General features: G+C 42.1%; 1 protein-coding gene across 1 annotated transcript in view; it reads left to right on the top strand.

Moving 5' to 3' along the window:
- Positions 1–20,309, top strand: part of faxcb (failed axon connections homolog, metaxin like GST domain containing b) — an 80,633-nt gene extending 60,324 nt beyond the window's left edge. The window contains exons 5-6 of the mRNA XM_085997435.1: positions 4,816–4,932; positions 12,816–20,309. Of these exons, the coding sequence (XP_085853561.1) occupies positions 4,816–4,932; positions 12,816–13,114 (416 nt within the window). The 3' untranslated portion in view covers positions 13,115–20,309. The remainder of the gene's footprint in view (positions 1–4,815; positions 4,933–12,815) is intronic.
- The last annotated feature ends 549 nt before the right edge of the window (positions 20,310–20,858 follow it).

Below are 20,858 nucleotides of genomic sequence, written 5' to 3'. Positions count from 1 at the left end.
GTTTTTTGATGAGGTAAGAGAGAGGGTTGATGAGGGCAATGCAGTTGACGTGATGTATATATGGACTTCCAAAAGGCGTTTGATAAAGTGCCACATAATAGGCTTACCAACAAAGTTGAAGTCCATGGAATATAAGGGACAGTGACAGCATGGATACAAAATTGGCTAAGTGACAGGAAACAGAGAGTAGTGGTGAACGATTGTTTTTTGGACTGTTCCCCAGGGTCGGTAGTAGGACCACTGCTTTTCTTGATATACATTAATGACTTAGACTTGGGAGTACAGGGCACAATTTCAAAATTTGTAGATGTCACTGAACTTGGAAGTATAGTGAACATTGAGGAAGATAATGATCGACTTCAGGGAGACATAGACAGACTAGTGAAACGGGTGGACATGTGGCAGATGAAATATAATGCAGCAAAATGTGAAGTGATCCATGTTGGTAGGAAGAATGAGGAAAGACAATATAAACTAAAGGGTACAATCCTAAAGTGGGTGCATGAACAGAGAGATCTGGGGGTATATGTGCACAAATTGCTGAAGATGGCTGGGTAGGTTGAGAAAGCAGTTAAAAAAGCATACGGAATACTGGGCTTCATAAATAGAGGCATAGAGTACAAAAGCAAGGAAGTTATGATGAACCTTTATAAAACACTGGTTTGGCCTCAACTGGAATATTGTGTCCAATTCCGAGCACTGCACTTTAGGAAGGATGTCTTAGAGAGGGTGCAGAAAAGATTTACAAGAATGGTTCCAGGGATGAGGGACTTCAGTTACGTGGATAGACTGGAGAAGCTGGGGTTGTTCTCCTTAGAGCAGAGAAGGTTGAGAGGAGATTTGATAGAGGTGTTCAAAATCATGAGGTCTAGACAGAGTAGATAGAGAGAAACTGTTCCCACTGGCGGAAGGGTTGAGAACCAGAGGACACAGATTCAAAGTGATTGGCAAAAGAACCAAAGGCGACATGAGAAAATACCTTTTTACTCAGCGAGTGGTTAGGATCTAGAATGCACTGCCTGAAAGGGTGGTGGAGGCAGACTCAATCATGGCTTTCAAAAGGAAATAGGATAAGTACCTGAGGGGAAAAAATTTGCAGCACTACAGGGAAAGGGCGGGGTAGTGGGACTAGCTGAAGTGCTCTGGCTAGAGAGCCGGCACGGGCTCGACAGGCTGAATGGCCTCCCTCTGTGCTGTAACCATTCTATGATTCTATGATTCTGTTTTCACTCTCTCGCCTTTCTTCAATAGCAGGGTTCAATTTTCTACCTTCCAATCTGCTGGGCCCATTCTAGAATCTAGGGAATTTTGATCAGAACCAATGCATCTACTATCTCTGTAGCCAGCTCTTTTAGAACCCTAGGATATAGGCCATCAGGTTCAGGGGATTTGTTGGCTTTTAGTCTCATTAGTTTCTCAAGTACTATTTCTCTGCTGATATTAATTACTTTAAGTTCCTCACTCTTATTAGCCTCTTTGTTCCCCACTATTTTTGGTATGCTTTTTGTGTCTTCTACTGTGAAGACAGATACAAAGTATTTGTTTAAAGTCTGTGCCATTTCCTTATTCCCCATTATAATTTCACCTGTTTCAGCCTCTAAGGGACCCATGTTACTTTTGCTACTCTCTTCCTTTTTACATACTTGTAAAAGCTCTTTACAATCTGTTTGTTATATTTCTTGCTGGTTTACTCTCATTCTATTTTCCCCCTTTTTATCAATTTTTTGCTTATCCTTTGCTGGTTTCTAAAGCTCTCCCAATCCTTAGTCTTACTACTATTCTTCACAACATTATAAGCCTCTTCTTTTAATCTAATACTATTCTTAACTTCTTTCATTAGACACGGATGGATTACTTTTCCCATGGAGTTTTTATTTCTCAATGGAATGTATATTCATTGAGAATTTTGGAACATTTCTTTAAATATTTGCCACTGCTTATCTACCGTCATACCTTTTAATCTAATTTCCCAATCCACCTTAGCTAACTCACCCCTCGTACCTTTGTAATTGGCTTTATTTAATTTTAGGACTCTCGTTTCTGCCTGAAGTATTTCACTCTCAAACTCAATGGGAACTTTTCTCATATTATGATCACTCTTCCCCAGAGGATCCTTTACTGTGAGATTGCTAATTAACTCTGTCTCATTACACAATACAAGATCTAAAATAAAATGTTCCCTGGTTGGTTCCATAACGTATTGTTCTAGGAAACTGTCTCGAATGCATTCCATGAGCTCTTCCTCCAGACTGCCTTTGCGAATTTGATTTGCCCAGTCTATATGAAGATTAAAGTCCCCCATGATTATTATATTACCTTGGTTACAAGCCCCTGTTATTTGCTGATTAATACTCTGTCCAACGGTATAGCTACTGTTTGGGGGCCTATAAACTACTCCCACCAGTGTTTTCCGCCCCTTGTTATTTCTTATATCCACTCATACTGATTCTACTTCTTGATCTTCCGAGCCAAGATCCTTTCTCACTACTGTCCTTATGTCATCCTTTATTATCAGGGCTACCCCCCATCTTTTTCCTGTCTTTTCTAAATATCAAGTACCCTGGAATATTTAGTTCCCAGCATTGGTCACCTTGCAACCATGTCTCTGTAATGGCTATTAGGTCAAAGCCATTTATCTCTATTTGTGCCACTAATTCATCTATCTTGTTACGAATGTTTTGTGCATTCAGATAAAGAGTCTATAATTTTTACTTTTTACCATTATTTCCTGCTTTCTCCTTATTCACTGATGCACTTTTCCATTAAACTCTGTCCCTTTATGTCACACTACTTATCTTTACCCAAATTGCTACACTGCTTCATTGCCCTGACTTTTCTCTTTAGATTTCTAAATTTCCCCTCCCCCCTCCCTTTTTAGTTTAAAGCTCTATCTAAAGCCCTAGTTATTTGATTCGCCAAGACACTGGTCCCAGCTTGGTTTAAGTGGAGATCGTCCCAACGGAACAGCTCCCTCTTTCCTCAGTACTGTTGCCAGTGCCCCTTGAATCAAAACCCCTTCCTCTCACGTCACTCTTTGAGCCACACGTTTAACTCTCTGATCTGCTTGTCCCTATGCCAATTTGTGTGTAGCTCAGGTAACAATCCAGAGATTAGTACCTTTGAGGTTCTGCTTTTTATTTTGGACCTTAGCTCCTCAAACTCTCTCAGCAGAACCTTATTCCTAGTTCTACCTATGTCGTTGGTTCCTATGTGGACCATGACAACTGGATCCTCCCCTTCTCACTCCAAATGCTTCTCCAGCCCCGAGGAGATATCCTTAACCCTGGCACCGGGCAGGCAACACAGCCTTCGAAACTCCCGGTCTCGGCTGCAGGGAACCGTATCTATCCCCCTGACTATACTGTTCCCTACCACTACAACATTGCTTTTCAATTCCCCACTTGAATGGCCTCCTGTACCACGGTGCCGTGCTCAGTTTGCTCATCCACCCTGCAGACTTTGCCCTCACCCACACAGGCAGCAAGAACCTCATACCTGTTGGAGGCTCCTCCAGCACTGCACCTGGGGTCCCCTTACCTGCCTGAGTTGCAGTCACACCCTCCTGTCCCTTATCACTAATCAGACCTGTACCACTACCTAACCTAACCAGTTTCCAGCTGCTCTATATCTGTGCCTATATTTCCTAGCACCTTCATTCGGTTTTACTGGCAGTCTGTGTCTATGTTTCCCAATGATCTACTTTTAAATTCCCTGGAGTCCTGCATTTGTGTTTTGTGGATGAGATCAGACTTCGACTTTCTGAACTCCGTAAAGGAAGCTGAAACCTGAAAACACGTGAATATTCATCCAGAATATCTATGCTTTTTTAGATGTTGTAGCCACAGATTTCATCAAGTCATAGAAACAAGGGCCTTTAGGGCCCAAGTTTTGGAAAGGTATTTGTGATCAATTCAAATAAGTTAAAATATGCGATTCATCCAAAGTAAAGGATAATGTAAAAGTTCCAGTCACAATAATGTTACATTTAAACAGCTTGTTTCTGTTAAGCTTAAGGATAACATAACATATTAGCATCATTCAGTAGTACAATATAATACAGCAGCATTACTTTTAATGTACCGTAATATACTAATATTACTGTGTGATATAATACTGAGGAATACATTATAACACTCTAGCACTACTGGACAAACATAGAAACATAGAAACATAGAAGATAGGAGCAGGAGTAGGCCATTCGGCCCCTCTATTACAATATGGTGTAATAGTTTAGTACTACTCGGGTATTACTGGATACTACATTACAATAAACTAGTGTTATATACACTGCTGTTACAGAATAATGTAGTAATAATATGTTAGCATTACAGCACAACATCCTAATACTGTTGGGCAGTACAGTATTATACATGAATATTGATTTAACTTGGTAAGTTAAAGTGCAGGTATTCTATGAGGGTGTTTCATGTTAATGAAATGCGTGCATGGTATGTGTAGACTCTGATATGGGTGAGGTCAATAATTAACTGGATAGTGATCAAACGTGTGCTGCTCCAGTCTACTTTTTCCATAGTAATTTTAAAACAACCTCCAGCCATAGTATTGTTTTTGTTTGCATTTGTGTATAAAAATGGAACTTGTGACAAAAGATTGAAGGAAGGGAAAATAGAAGGAAAGGATACTGGAAAGAGAATCAGTCTGCACTGCTCTTATACACCTTGCAATCCCTGGTTCAAGAGTGACGTTGGCAAAGGGCTGTGAACAGGTCCCTTTCTATCCTTCTAACAAGGGAGTTGTGCAAGGCACAATGGGGAAAACAAACAAATCTAAATTGATCTGGCCTGTTGTTTTCAGGCGATAAGAAGTACATCATGGGCCCAAGACCTTCCACGGTGGATGCTGCTGTATTTGGGCAATTAGCTCAGGCAATGTGGACCCTGCCAGGAACCAGGCCGGAAAGACTGATCAGAGGTGAGAAGTAATCAGGGTTGTAAGAAAAACCCACACAACTCAAGCTAATGTTATTGCTCAGCAAGCAATTTTCCAGTTAGTTCATTCGCACACTTTGGTGTATGTGTTTTTGGGCATCTTTTGGTAAGATAGGAGAAAATTGCTTTACTTAAAAAGCTACTTTTTTGGATTTATAATTTTGATTCTGTTTCAATTGAGCTGCTCTTTATTAAATATATAGAATATGCTTTCATCGTGTTTTAAATAGGCTATATTTATTTAATTGCAGTAATATATATCAGATCCTTATTTCCGTAATATTTCTGTGTTAGAACTGAAAGTTACCTTATTACACCCTCCTGTCAGTCATGTGGGTTGAAAGCATTAAACCAATAGCAATGTTGCGACTGGCTATCTGTGTTCTAAAACTGAAGGTATAAAACCCTCTTGTTCCAATGTAATTTTTGATATATGAGGCCATGATGATTATGGCAGCAGTGCACCATGAGGCAAGCAGATGTTCAGAGTTTGTACCATGCCAGTGAGATTGCTTTATTATTTAGCTTCATGTCAAACTCAGAACTGTTTCTGGCACGACACCGTTATTTAGTCAGCGTAAATAATCGAGGCTGGAAGAAAGCGCTGAACCTATTCCATTTCTTTCTTTAACTTCCTCTTTATGCATGACATTTAAAGATTGAAGCCGTCATTTATGCATATTAGGCACAGCTTGGTTAAGGAAATACAATCGTGTAAGTTTTTAATTTATTTTAATGCAAATCATTCTGGTGCCATAAAGGTGCATTTACAGATACAGAAAATACTGGTAGGTCTCAGTGAGGAGAAAAAAAAATGCTTGAAAAAAAAAATCACCATTAACACCAGAAATATGACTTTGGGCCCTGTTGTGCCTAAAATATTAGGTGTAAATTTAAAGTCTGTTCAGCACTGGCGTAAGTTCAGGAAATTTGCTTGAGTTGCACTTTTGCATGGGAGACAGAGCTACGATAATGAGCTGCAGAAGATTGCAACGCAGGTTTCGTGGAATTGCCGTAAAAGATCGAGGAAATTCTGGCGTAGCATAAAAAACGGGCATAAATCAGTTGCACCCGAATTTCCTCAATCTTTTATGTCAAATATCGGCGTTACGTTGGACTTGCACCGTTGCTTCAGCTTATGCTGTCATGAAATTCTGGGCCATTAATGTTTTAAAATACAGCCTTTGGTATTCACAGTTCTGAAAAACAGTGACCTCCAGTGGTAATGCTAGGTCACAGCTACCAGAATCTAGTCCATTAAATTCTCAATGTGGCTACAAGGTGGTGCTATGGGCATTTGCTCTAGTGCTTCATGGAGCTTTCGGTATTATGATCGCCTCTTACAACTTGACTGACAGTGATGGAATTATGATCACTGTAAATGTTATATCACAAATAGTTAAAGTTAAGGGTATTTAGAACACAGTGTCAAGCAAAAGGAATATATTAATAGCAACCACATTATAGCATAAGGTGTGCAGATATTTTATTTAACATATTTTATAAAATATTTAATTTTCAAAGCACATGGTTAACATTATTTTGTGCATTTTCAAGCTAATGATTTAAATCCAGCAGCAGGATACAGCCAGATAGACTCACATGGACAGCATGCAATTGTGATCAAATGAAATGTGTGATCTGACGGTTTTTGTTCCCTTTTATTTCACTAAATGAACAGAGGTAAAAAGAAAATACTTCCAAAAAATGTGTGCTATGAAGCTATTTGTAACCGTCTCCCCTCAATATGATATTAGGATTGGTTAATTGGAGATTATGGGTATTATAATGGTTTGGTAGGCTAGTTTTATTTTTGTTCGTTCCTGGGATGTGGGCGTCGCTGGCAATGCCAGCATTTATTGCCCATCCCTAGTTGCCCTTGAGAAGGTGGTGTTGAGCCGCCTTCTTGAACTGCTGCAGTCCGTGTGCTGTTAGGGAGGAAGTTCCAGGATTTTGACCCAGCGACGATGAAGGAACAGCGATATATACTTCCAAGTCAGGATGGTGTGTGACTTGGAGGGGAAATAGTAAATATATTTCAGTTAGGGCCCTGATGTTATACAAGGACTTTTTGACCAACATTATTTAATAAAAATTCATGGAATCTGGGATTCTTGTTAAGTGCAAAATGCTTTTTTTTAAGACGTGAACATGCTAGTGAGCATTACAGCTGAAGGAAGGGCCATCCTATATCCTTGTAGGAGACAGAGGACAGGACAGGAGTAAAGGCTTCATAGAACATACACAAGCACCCACACTAACTATCTCCAGTATTGTGTCTAGAGACAAAAGGGGTAGATTCTCAACTTATCACCCAGGTGTAAAAGCAGCCACCCATTACAGAAAGCACCTGTTTTTCATTTCCGTTGACTTTATGTCCAAGCGGTAAGTTGAAAATCTACCCCAAAGAAAGGGCGACCTCCCTGTAATGGAGAAGCAATGTGTGTAAAGGCTGAAGCTGCCCAGGGAGGCGATTACTGAACTGTATGCCCTCCCGATCAATTAGCTGGAGGGACAGTCTTTTGTCGGTGCTGCTCTCGCTATATCGGTCAGGAAAATGACTGCTCTCAATTTCTATGCTACTGGTAGCTTCTAGTTCCCAATAGAACATCACAGTGATGAACTACATGGAATTTACAGCACAGAAACAGGCCATTCGGCCCAACTGGTCTGCCAGTGTTTATACTCCGCACAAGCCTCCTCCCAACCCACTTCATCTAAAACTATCAGCATATCCTTCTAAGCACATGAGCCACCATTCTGTCCACAAACTCATAATTCAGCTGTCTAATATTTGCAGGGCTATGGGGAAAGAGCAGGGGAGTGGGACTAATTGGATAGCTCGTTCAAAGAACCAGCACAGGTATGATGGGCCGAATGGCCTCCTTCTGTGCTGGACTCCAAGGGTTAAATTATGAGGAGAGCTTACACAAACTAGGGTTGTATCCCTGGAATTTAGAAGGTTGAGGGGTAATTTGATTAAAAGTTTTCAAGCTATTAAGGGGAACTGATAGGGTAGATAGAGAGAAACTATTTCCACTGGTGAGGAGTCTAGGACTAGGGGGCAGAGTCTAAAAATTAGAGTCAGGCCTTTCAGGAGTGAAATTAGGAAACGCTTCTATACACAAAGAGTGGTAGAAGTTTGGGACTCTCCTCCACAAATGGCAATTGATGCTAGGTCAATTGTTAATTTTAAGTTGGAGATTGATAGATTTTTGTTAACCAAAAGTATTAAGGGATATGGGGCAAAGGCGGGTATTTGGAGTTAGGTCACAGATCAGCCATGATCACATTGAATGGCGAAAGAAGCTTGAGGGGCTGAATGGCCTACTCTTGTTCCTGTGATCCTATGAATCTATGATTCTATGTACTGTTTGTGTGATTCTTTAGGGCTCAGGGAATTGTATTTAAATTGATATCCAGGCATTGCCCATCAGTGTTGGTATACATAAATTAAAAATGTGTTCATTCCCTTAATAAGCAGATGGTATTTGACCGCCAGTTTAGGAGTTTGCAGATAAATGCCTGCTTCCCAGAGATTATCTATGATTCATATAGTCCATTTCCAAATTACTGTGCTTTTCCAAAGTGTAAAAAGACTGAACGACTGGCTTATGCACTGCAACCATGACTCAATGGGATGAAAATCTGGCGAGTTCTACAATGGTTGAATGATCTGCTTCACCAGATGCGTGCCCAGGCGGAAAATTTGAAAATGATCCTTATGATGTCTCTGTACAGTCCACATACCAATATAAGTAGACTTTTGACATGCTCAAACAGAAATATAGAATCATAGAATCTTACAGTGCAGAAAGAGGCCATTCAGTCCACCGTGTCTGTGCCAGCTCTTTGAAAATGCTATCCAATTAGTCTCTCTCCCCCGCACTTTCCCCATAGCCCTGCAAATGTTTCCTTTAGCTCCAGTTCTTCAGGTACCTGGAATGCTTTAATAACTGAAAGGTGGTAAAATGGTGCTGGTGTGCTGCATGCTGCGCAATGTTGTTATTCATGAGGCATCACCATATAGTTCAAAAATGATCAGCAGACACCATTGCAAGAGGGTGAGGAAGGGCAATATCTGTGCTCTGAGGAAGACAGACCAGTGGCAGCAGTAGCAATTGGTTGATGGTATCTTCTCCTCCACTGCACTGGGACATTAGTCTTAAGTTGGTTGGAATGATATCCATTCTATCTGTTTGCCCACTGTTGCCATGCATCTTCCTAGAAACTCACCAACATGAGCATGTCATCTACCACATACCAGACATATTCAGAAAATAGAAGCACATGGTATTAAAGTGATGGTGGTAACTTGGATACATAGTTGGCTAAGGGATAGGAGGCAGCGAATAGTGATGATGGATATTTTTCTGACTGGAGAGAAGTATACAGTGAGGTCCCCCCGGGGTCTGTATTAGGACTGTTGCTTTTTTTGTTGATATATAAATGACCAGAATTTGGGTATAGGGAGTACAATTTCAAAGTTTGCGGATGATACAAAACTTGGCAACATAGTAAATAGTAGCAGACTTCAGTTGGACATAGACAGATTGGTGAAATGGGCAGACACATGGCAGATGCAATTTAATGCGGATAAGTGTGAAGTGATGGGGCTAGATTTTCAGGGAGCTGTCAGGCGGGGTTTCAGGCATGTGGGAGGGGAAAATCCCGAATTTGGGGGTCCCGACACCATCCCGCCCAAAACCCCGCCCCATATAAGTTTCAGGGGCGGTGGGTATCCGCCCCGCACTGGGACCCGCTGAAACCAGGCGGGAAGGGATTAGTGCCAATTAACTGCCTGTTAACAGGTAGTTAACAGGCAGTTTTTAGCCTAATCCCTATTTTGAGGGGTTTCGTGTGGGTTTCCCGACGGCTCCAAACCACGCCAGGTTAGAGCAGGCGGGCCGTCGGGTTGAAGGAGTTGGAGGGGTCGTGATGTTGGCACTCAGGTGAGTGATGGGTGCATGAGTGCAAAGGTAAGTGTGTTTGGTGTGTCTAAAGTCTGTAAAGATCTTTTACTTACCTGTACTTACCTTAACAGCCTTTCTTCCTGTAGCCGTCGGGAGCGCATCACTCAGCCGGCGCTTAAAGCTGAACGGCTGCGATCTGTCAAAAGTGACAGCCTTCAGCTTTGAGTGCCGGTGAGAGTTCTAACTGAGTCTGTGCAGAATGACTCAGCTTAGAACTCAGAGTGTCAGTGTTTCACAGCTTCAAACAGCTGTGAGACACTGATATTTCATCTGTCAAGAACTCTTGACAGATGAAATCTCAGTCTGTGACGTCACTTGTTGTCGGGTGGCCCTTAATTGGCCTGCTGAGCCCACTTGGCGGGCTCAACAAGGTCAATCAAGGGAAAATCACGCAGATTGGCCGGATGTCGAAGTAGGCGGGTCAAAAACCCGAAAGGGGAAGTCCCGCCTTCTTCCTGACAGGTTCGGCAAAATCTACCCCATGCACTTTGGGAGAAACAACAAGAAGAGGCAGTGTAACCTAAATGGTACTATTCTGAGGGGGTGCAAGAACAGAGGGACCTGGGAGTGCATATTCATAAATCTTTGAAGGTGGAAGGGCAGGTTGAGAAGGCGATAAAAGCAAGCATATGGGATTCCTGGCTTTGTAAATAGGGGCATTGAATAAAAAAAAAGGAACTCATGCTAAACCTTTACAAATCTCTGATTAGGCCTCAGCTGGAGTATTGTGTACAGTTCTGGGCACCACACTTTAGGAAGGATGCCAAGGCCTTGGAGAAGATACAGAGAAGGTTTACCAGGATGATACCAGGGATGAGGGACTTCAGTTATGTGGACAGATTGGAGAAGTTACGATTGTTCTCCTTAGAGCAGGAAAGGTTAAGGGGAGACCTAACAGAGGTATTGAAAATTTGATAGAGCAAGTCGGGAGAAACAGTTTCCTCTGGCAAGTGGGTCGGTAACCAGAGGTCATAGAATTAAAATAATTGTCAAAAGAACTAGAGGGAAAATGAGGAGAAATTTCTTCTCACAGAGAGTTGTTAAGTTCTGGAATGCACTACCTGAAAGGGTAGTGGAGTCAGATGCCATAGGAACTTTCAAAAGGCAATTGGACATGTCTTGCAGAGTTATGGGGAGAAAGCTGGGGTGTGGGACTAAATTGGACAGCTCTTACAATTAACCAACTCAGGCACTACGGGCCGAATGGCCTCCTTCTGTGCTGTAAGATTCTATGATTCTCCTACATCTGTTCCTAGGCCCTAACTACCACCTGGCAGCATGATGCACTGTCTTTGTCTGGGGAGAGAGCCCTGGAGTGCCAAACAGGTCAATGCCTAATGTAACCGCTTGCTTTAGCATCACATCCACCTTGGCAGCTATCAAACATGCTTGGGTGCTACACTGCTTCACCACATCCAGTTTTCCTACCCTTGTTTTTGTCTTGCCCCTTCCTCCCCACACTGCCTTTGCAAAGGCTAACAAATATTTAGAAAGAAGGAAATAACTTGCATTTATATAGCACCTTTCATGATCTCAGGATGTCCCAAAGCGCTTTACAGCCAATTAAATACTTTTAAAGTGTAATTAATGTTGTAATGTAGGAAACGCAGCAGCCAATTTACACACCGCACGATCCCACAAACAACAATGAGATAAATGACCAGATAATCTGTTTTGGTGATGTTGGCTGAGGAATAAATATTGGCCAGGACACCAGGAGAACTTTTTGAATAGTGCCATGGGATCTTTTACCTGCGAAGGCAGACCGCGCCACGGTTTACTGTCTCATCTGAAAGACGGCACCTCCAACAGTGCAGCACTCCCTCAGTACTGCACTAAAGTGTCAGCCTAGATTATGTGCTCAAGGAATGGAGCTTGAACCCACCACCATCAGACTCAGAGCCGAGAGTTCTACCAGTGAGCCAAGGCTGGACATCTAAAATTATCATCTATTCCAAAGGTTGAAAGACTTTTTGCCCACCTATATGACCACTTATCTTTAAGCCACTGCATCTCTTTAGGAGCTGCTGGATCATGGCAGAGATCTCGCCCACACATCAGTCAAGTTGCATGGGCCTTTGCAAAGGGAGTGTGTTCAACTGATTTAGATGAATTCACCTTGCAAACTCAAGAGAGGTCAGCTTCCTTGCTCAGTGTGCGCATGACCCAATGAGGTCTGGCTGGCATTCCGATGGCACCACTTAATTGGCCCATTGTTTCTCAAGAACTAAACAAGATAAGCTCTACTCATATAGAGGGGGCCATTTTTAACCTCGTGGAATGGATTGCAGCCCGTTGCAAAACCTGCCCAGTTTTCATCCCGTTGAAATCAATGAAAAATGGGCAGATTTTACAACTGGTTACCACACAGGTGGCAAAGTTAAAAATTATTCCCAATGTGTGGTAGATGGAATTTATTCAAAAGAATGAAGAAGACCTTACAAGGAAGCTGTCACCTTTCAAATTCTTTGACACAAAATGGCTGTTCGTATTTTTCAGTTGACCAACAAATTCTGAAAACAAATGTAATTTTCAGCATGTATTAATCATCAGGGGCTTCTGGCATCATCAAGGCCCAGATTTTTGGGAATTTCTGGAAATAGCCATTTTTTCTAAATCTGGTGAAATGCTTGGAGCCAGCAGGATATTCTCTGTATACAAACAAAATAGCATATTAACATGATCTATCTTGGTGGATAAGATTCAAATGAATTGACTTCATGCAAATATAACCATTGCTTTAGCCTAAGTCAAAGGTTACTCGTTGCCATACTTGAAGATCAAGTTATTCTGGAGAATCTAATATTGAAAAGCTTTTGAGAGGCTGTTCTGAATGACAGAATGCTCACAGATGCAGAGTAATTGTGTGTACATCCTTCCTGACCTTTTTCAGATGAGCTGGTTAATCTTGCCATGTATTGTGAGAGGATTAAGAGGAAGTTCTGGCCTGAATGGATTGAAGAGAGTGATGATGCTTCATATGATAATGAGGATGAATCCAGTGAAGACAGTTTGACTCCCACGCCACTCCAAGACTTCAGCTTGTACTCTCGCACAGAAACATTTGATGAAGAAGTAACTGAGAACAGCCTTTCCTATTCACAGACTCCAGACACTGATTATACCGGCCACTCGCTCTTTGATTCGGATGTGGAAATGGAAGAGTACACAGATAACGAACAAGGCAAATGAAACACACTGAAGAGCCTTTTGGGTTGGTTGAAGAAAAATACATGATTGTATATTCTGCACCTTACACAGTAAACTGATTTAGTCTGGCGATCACTAGGAATCACTCAGTACAGGTATTGTTATTTGGACCAATATGATAATATTACCAGTTACAATAACAGAAAAACTCCTTTACACCAATAAAGTCTACTCCTCTCAAATGTATAGTACTTAACTGAGGTATATGCTTAAGTAAAGCTAATAGAACAACACATTCAGTCATTTTAGTCACTGTACAGTCTGTAGCCTTGTGTGCCTAATGTTACAGCATCTGGTTTCAACATTGCAATTCTTTATAGCTATGCCGCAGAAACATGCTACTCTGCTTCATTAATTTTAGGCAATTCAAAAACCATATACAACTAAACATACTATGACATCCATGGAAATCAAGGTTTGCCACAATATAAATACAGCCTTCATTGCGAGGCACCGGATGACTGTCATGTACTGTAACACACACAGATTTATGCTGTACGTTAAAGGTGAAAGTAGATCATCGTATCACAGAACATGCTCTGTAAATGCCAATCCAATGAGGTACATTTTTAAGTGTGCATGGGAAGCAGTGGTGTACTTAGATAAAATACACACTTATCTACTGGGCTCAATTATGAATTGATTGAATAAGATTATGTCGGAGTTTTCTGGGATTTTATATATTTAAACTGTATTACATTTATACAATCTGGCAGTGTGTGAAGTGGACAGTAATTTCAACAATGTGCTCTGAAACATACATTCTTAGCCTGTTTGGTTCTCCTTATTATATATTATTTCTACAGTGCAGGACTTGAAAAGAGTACAGTTTTTGAACATAATTATTCAAATACTTGAGAGCAATTAATATATACTTACTGCACTACTGCTGTAAATGGCCCTAATCCTTAATTCTATAGATGAGAAAATATTCAAGCCAACTTGAGCTGGGTAAAACAAAGAAAAGAACTTGCATTTATATAGTGCCTTTTACGACCTCAGGATGTCCCAACACGCTTTACAGCCAAGTACTTTTGAAGTGTAGTCACTGTTGTAATGTAGGGAAATTTGGCAGCCAATTAGTGCACAGCAAGGTTCCACAAACAGCACTGAGATAAATGACTGAATAATTTGTTTTGAAGGGATGTTGCTTGAGTGACAAATATTGGCCGGAACACTGGGGGATCTCCTCTGCTCTTCTTCGAATAGTGCCATGGAATCTTTAACGCCACCTGAGAGGGCAGATAGGGCCTCGATTTAACATCTCATCCGAAATACAACCTGCCTGTCTACAGGGACATAACATAGTTTTTATAAACTGTTTTGTGTCTTAAAACAGGACAAAGTACAAGTGATCTTATGGCACAACATTTTGATTTAACCAATACAATTAGCCACAAAGGAGCCAGTTTAACCTGGGACACTCTTGTGAACTTCATGGTGGCACTACCAAGGCCTGGGAACAGGCTATATACGCACTCTCTTGGCTAGAGAATAGTGCATGAGCTGGGGAGAAAAATGACTTTTCTACTAGAAATTACTGTTGTTGATAATAATGGATGAATGTTTGACATTCCTCTGCCCCCATTTTTATTGCAGACATTAACCGATTTATTTTAAACAGGTCAATGGCTTCACTAAAATAGCAGACAAAACAATGTCAAATAAACATGTTAAGTGTTCGTCCGCTAATATTGGCTACAGTAATTTCTAGGCTATCGTATCTTGGTGCTGGAAAGGAGGAAGGAAAAGGAAACTGGATAGCATTTGTCCATTGTTTGAATCCATACCCAGTTTCTTATTGGCTTGGGGTTTGCTCACTTTATCACCTGTACCAGTAGCTTAAACACAACATTGTTGCCAATGGGACCAAGTAACAAATATGTATACTTCTGTAAAGGAAGGAGAAATGTTTTTACAGCAATTTAATTCAAATAAATTTACATCTGAACATTGTTTGAATAATGGAATTAATACCCATAACATCTGAATACCAGGGCTGTTTAAAACATTTGCCATGGCATTAGCTGTACAAGTCATATGGAGCTTGAGTCAACAATGGCCCAGATTTTGCTGTAGCAGGGCATCTTACGGTATCTGCCGTTAGTTAGATTTGCCCTTGCACATTTAGGTTTTAAAATATTTTGTGTGGCAAGCTGCTGAAAGTGCGAGCTGATAACGTCGCAGCGAGGGAAACCGGGCATCTGGGACCTGAGTGAACAGGGAAAGCACCGATGCATCTCCATAACCAATCAGATTGAAGGACTGAGAAGGAAGTGTAAGTTAGAGTAGGTGAATTCAATGTCAAATTAGGTACAGAAAGAGAAATAAAGAGCGAAAGAAAGATTGGATTAAGAGGTATAGAGAAAAAAGACAAAAGAAAAGTAAAAAAAAAATTTAATTTAACATTTTTAAATCTCCAAAATTAATACCTGAAGGAATGAGACTCCACACTTGTAATAGCTAATTTTTAGTGCCAGATAGGAAATAATTAACATTTACGTTGTTAAAAGAGTACTTAGACTTGAAATGACAAGACTTAACTGTCTGTAGCGATTTTAGTTCATATCTACTGCGCAAATACAGTAACTTCATGCCATTCAATGCATTTCAATGGTGAGCCAGAGAGCAAGATGCTGTTTTCCTGACGCTAACAGTGGAGCGACGCATCTCGGACAGCAACTATTAGATTTCCGAGTTTAACCGCGCATCTGCCCCTTGCCTGAAGTTGCTATACCATTTGCACATAAATAACGGTGAGCACCATTAGCCTCACCGTTATTTTGACAGCAAAATCTGGCCCATTGGCTCGTACCCCATCTTGAAGTATAAGAACAATAGTGTCATCAGCAACATTAATTATCCATTGATCTTTTACATGTTTATCATTATAAATCTAGTGACATTGACTGCTCAATATTGATAATTTGTTTTGGAACTTTTTTTCCATGAGGTATTTTTCTAGGCAAGACTTTTTTTTCTGTAAGATTTCACTTTTATTCACCCCCGCCTGCTTCAGTGTCACCTATAAAGAGCTGTTAGGACTGTCAGTGTATAGCTGTCCTCTTTGATTTTCATTCTTCTGGCTTGAAAATACCACAGCCTCTTCTTAATTCCTTCATGCTTGATGCAGCTCAGATCAACATATCTTGAAGCTCAAACCCATGTCTGTCCCTTCTCTGTAGCACTGAACGCTAACAAGCAAATGCTCAACAGCACTGCATTGTCAATCGAAATTTAATTTGTAGTAGGCTGACGATGTGAAATAGTTTTAAATACGTTCACTTATTTGAATGAGAGGCCAATAATGTGGTGGTTGGTGCTGGGAATGCAGCTGTGCAGTGTGTGTAAGTGACCCAGATTACCAGCTGCTCATGTCCTAGATTGGCTGTGCACCCATTTTGCACAATGAGTTGGAAAACATAAGTGGTTCAATACATCGGTTCATTAAATCCCCCAAAATGATTCAAGTGAAGTGGTGGCCCCATAATGCATTCAGAGTGCCTGAACAGCTCTCCAATCACTGAACACCCATATAAAATGGTGGTAGACCCAATTAGCTATGGTGGGTCATTTTCTTAAGGAGAGTCTGCGTCATGTTTCAGGATTTTTTTTGCTTATTTTTCCATAGAAAGGATTTGAAAATAAGTATTACTTTTAACGTTGGGTTTTTTAAACAAAGGATATTTTCAAAAGTTTAAAAATGGCACCTAGAAGCTAAACAATAAGCAATTAATTAGCTTGTCCAGGTCACTGAAGAACACCTCATGTTCATTGGGAGTAATTTTGACTTTGGATGATCAAATAAAACGCGTGATATTGGATCAGTTGCCCATTAAATTGGGAGAGATGTATAACGGGTGGCTGATCTGATAATTGCCCGTTTTACACAATTGTCCAAAGTTAAAATTACCCCCATTGTGTTGGAAATTCTTTGATCCTGTCTGCCTGTGAAGAGGGAGATTGAAAAAAGACAGGGACACAAGCAGGGAAGATTTTTGAAACAGGAAGGCAGTCAGGCTTTTAAACAGAGAGCTGCAAAAGTTTTAGACAGGCTCATCAAGTCACAAATGCTGGAGAAACAATTAGAAGACATCTTGTTTAAGTCAAGTAAGACAACCACTGATTTGGGGAGGCATGGCATGTTCTTTATTTTGTATCAATATCTGAAAATACGTTGTACTGATTGGATTAAGTGAATCTGATCATAATTGCTGCTCTGTATGTCAGTCGCTGTGAAATAAAGCAGCTGAATGATTTGTATTAAGCCTTGCCTCACCAGGTGTTTGTTTCGTCTGCCTTCGGAAAGATAGAGAAAGTACATGTGTGCAAGACATGAACATATGGTTTAGGTCACGAGGGCAGACTATTTTTACACTCCTGGATTATACTATTTTTGTAAGCAGATATAGGGCAGTGTGAGTCAACCCCCACAAAGTAAAACATTCACCATTTAAGGGAACAACTGAAGCCACTGAACTGCAGCCTCCACATTACCCATTCGACTTGGCTATATCATTCTATGTACCAGCTCTGGAAGAAGAAGAGGAGGATCAAAGGAGGCATATCCATACATCTTAGGTACTTAAGATATAGCTGCTCTTACCCTGCCACCTGTGTATACATATCTAAGCATTAAAATGTTTTTTATTTGTTCTTCCTTGTATCCCTCTGTACTCACATTCACTTTCCCTCCTAACCCCACTTTCTCTAGTTTCTCTCCTATCTCCCTTCATTCCCTCTCTCAGCTCATCTTGTCCAGGAGACCCACCTCCTGCTCCCTTGACCCTATTCGCACCAAACTGCTGACGACCCAACTTCCCTTCCAGCCCTCATGTTAGCTGATACTGTTAAAGGTTTCCTCTCCTCTGGTATGATCCCCTCCATTTCAAAACTGCCTTCATCACCCCCTTCTCAAAAAAAACCACTCTCGATCCCTCTGTCCTTGCAAACTACTGCCCATCTCCAGCCTTCCTTTCCTCTTAAGTCCTTGAACTTGTTGTCACCTCCCAAATCCGTGCCCATCTTTCCTGCAACTCCATGTTTGAACTACACCAATCAGATTTCCGCCCTTGCCACAGCATTGAAATGGCCCTTAACAAAGTGACTATTCTATGTGTTTGTGATCGTGGTAAACTTATCCTCCTCATCCTTCTCAACCTATCTGCAGCCTTTGACACAGTTGACCATACCATCCTCCTCCAACGATTCCTCTGTCAGCCAGTTGGGTGGGACTGCACTCGCCTGGTTCCATTCCTATCCAGTCGTTGCCAAACAATCACCTGCAATGGATTCTCTTCCAGATCCTGCGCTGTTACTCCTGTAGTCCCCCAATGACCTATCCTTGACCCCCTCCTATTTCTCATCTACATGCTGCCCCTCGGTGACATCATCCGAAAACACAATGTCAGGTTCCACGTGTACACTAACGACACTCAGCTCAACCCCTCCACTGCCTTTGATTTGTCACGCTGCTTATTCAACATCCAGTATTGGATGAGCAGAAATTTTCTTCAACTAACTATTGGGAAGACAGAAGCCATTGTCTTCGGTCCCCACCACAAAGTCTGTTCCTTAGCCATCAACTCCATCCCTCTCCCTGGCCACTGTCTGATGCTGAACCAGACCAATCGCAACATCTTTGTCCTATTTGACCCTGAGCTGAGCTTCCGACCCCATATCCTCTCCATCACCAATACAGCCTACTTCCACCTCCATGACATCACCTGTCTCCACCCTTGCCTGAGCTCATCTGCTGCGGAATCCCTCATCCATGCTTTTGTTACCTCTAGATTCAACTATTCCAATGCTCGCCTGTTTGCCACCTGCCTTGCATGCTCTGTAAACTAAAGCTCGTGCAAAACTCTGCTGCCTGTATCCTAACTCACACCAAGTCCTGTTCACCCATCCCATCTTTGCTCACTGACCTACATTAGCTCCTGGTCCAGCAACGCCTCAATTTTAAAATTCTCATCCTTGCTTTCAAATCCCTGCTTTGCCCTCCCTATCTCTGTAACCTCCTTCAGCCCTAAAACACTCCAAGATCTCTGCACTCCTCCAATTCTGGCCTCCTGCGCAGCCCCGATTTTCTTCTCTCCACCATTGGCGGCCGTGCCTTCAGCTGCCTAGGCCCAATGCTCTGGAATTCGCTCCCTAAACCTCTTCGCCTCTATACCTCTCTCTTTAAGATGCTCCTTAAAACCTACCTCCTTGACCAAGCTTTTGATTATCTGCCCTAATTTCTCCTTATGTGGCTCGGTGCCAAATGTCTGTGAAGCCCTTGGGACGTTTTACTACATTAAAGGCACTATATAAATGCAAGTTGTTGTTTTTCTTGGAATATGAGCAATGCTGGCAAGGCTAAATTTATTACCCATCCATACTTGCCCTGAGAAAGTGGTGGTGGACCTTTACCTTCAACCAGTGCAGTCTTTGTGGTGATGGTGCTTCCATGATGGTGTTAGGTAGAGAATTCCAACATTTTGACCTCATTGTGATGCAAGATTGTCCAAGTCAGGATGGCACATGATTTGGAGGGGAACTTACAGGTGATGCTGTTCCCATGACATTGCTGCTCTTCTTCTTGGTGGTAGAGGTCATGGGGCAGGGAAATGCTGTCCAAATAAGCCAGTGAGTTGCTGCAGTGTGTCGTGTAGATAATACATACTGCAGCCCCCATGTGCTGGTGTTGGAGGAGGTGATGATCAAATGGAATGCTTTTTCCTGGATGGTGTTGAGCTTCCTGAGTACTGCTGTGGCTGTGCCCATCCAGGTGAATGGATGGTAGAGAAGCAATGAGAGGGTCAGGAAGTGAGTACCCAGTCTCTGTCCTGCTCTTATACCTCTAGTATTGCAATGGCTGTTCCAATCAAGCCTTTGCTTAATGGTGACTTCCCAAGATGTTGATGCTGGGGGGAGGCTCAGTGATGATGAAATCATTGAAGGTCAGGGAGGTATAGGTTGGTGCTTTTCTTGTTGGAGATGATTATTGCTGTGGTGTATGTAACCTGTTCCACCTTAAGAGAACTACCTTAAGAGATGTACTACTTTCTCTTGGCTGCTGTATACTGTAATACTGTAATACCGGTGGTGACCACACCGGTATATAAGTGTTGTGCAAGGATTTGCTGGGCAGTTCAGCCCTGACCTCCGAATAGTAAAGACCTGTTAAAAGTTATTCTTGTTGTCTGTGTCCAGTGATTGATCCTAAACATAACTGGGACACACAGACTCAACAGTGGCGACGAGTCCGATCTTACCCTGCGGCAATTTTACATCCAAGGCAGCTTCGTCCTCAAAATGGGCGTCGAGAAGAGGCATCCGCCCTCATCATCCTGCTGAGCATCATCGCACGGGAGGCATCGAGAACCCGGGTTAAAAAAAAAAGAAAAATAATTCTGACCACGAAGCCCTCCATCAGCGACAGGCAGTGATCATCCCTTCTACCACGGTGGTGGGTAAGCCGATCAGCGACACGAGCAGAAAGTCGGCCGCATTGACTGTGGAGTAGGGGAGGGAAAACGGAGGAATAAGGGCGGAGAGCTCGACCACGGCCGGTAGAAAGGGCCGGGCTGCAATCGAGGCCGAGAGGCGCAGCGACTGGGGCAGCTTAAGGCTCGAGAGCCGCGGAGAACTCAAACGCAGCCGGTGTAAAGGACCGGGCTGCAAGCGGGGCTGCGAGGCAAAGCAGCGTCGGGGAGTGAGAACCGCTGGGGAGGTGAGAACG

This window comes from Somniosus microcephalus, chromosome 9 (assembly GCF_052327205.1).
Source record: "Somniosus microcephalus isolate GS21.2 chromosome 9, FLI_Smic_1.0, whole genome shotgun sequence".
Taxonomy (NCBI): Eukaryota; Metazoa; Chordata; class Chondrichthyes; order Squaliformes; family Somniosidae; genus Somniosus; species Somniosus microcephalus.
This window is presented reverse-complemented; position numbering and strand designations above follow the sequence as displayed.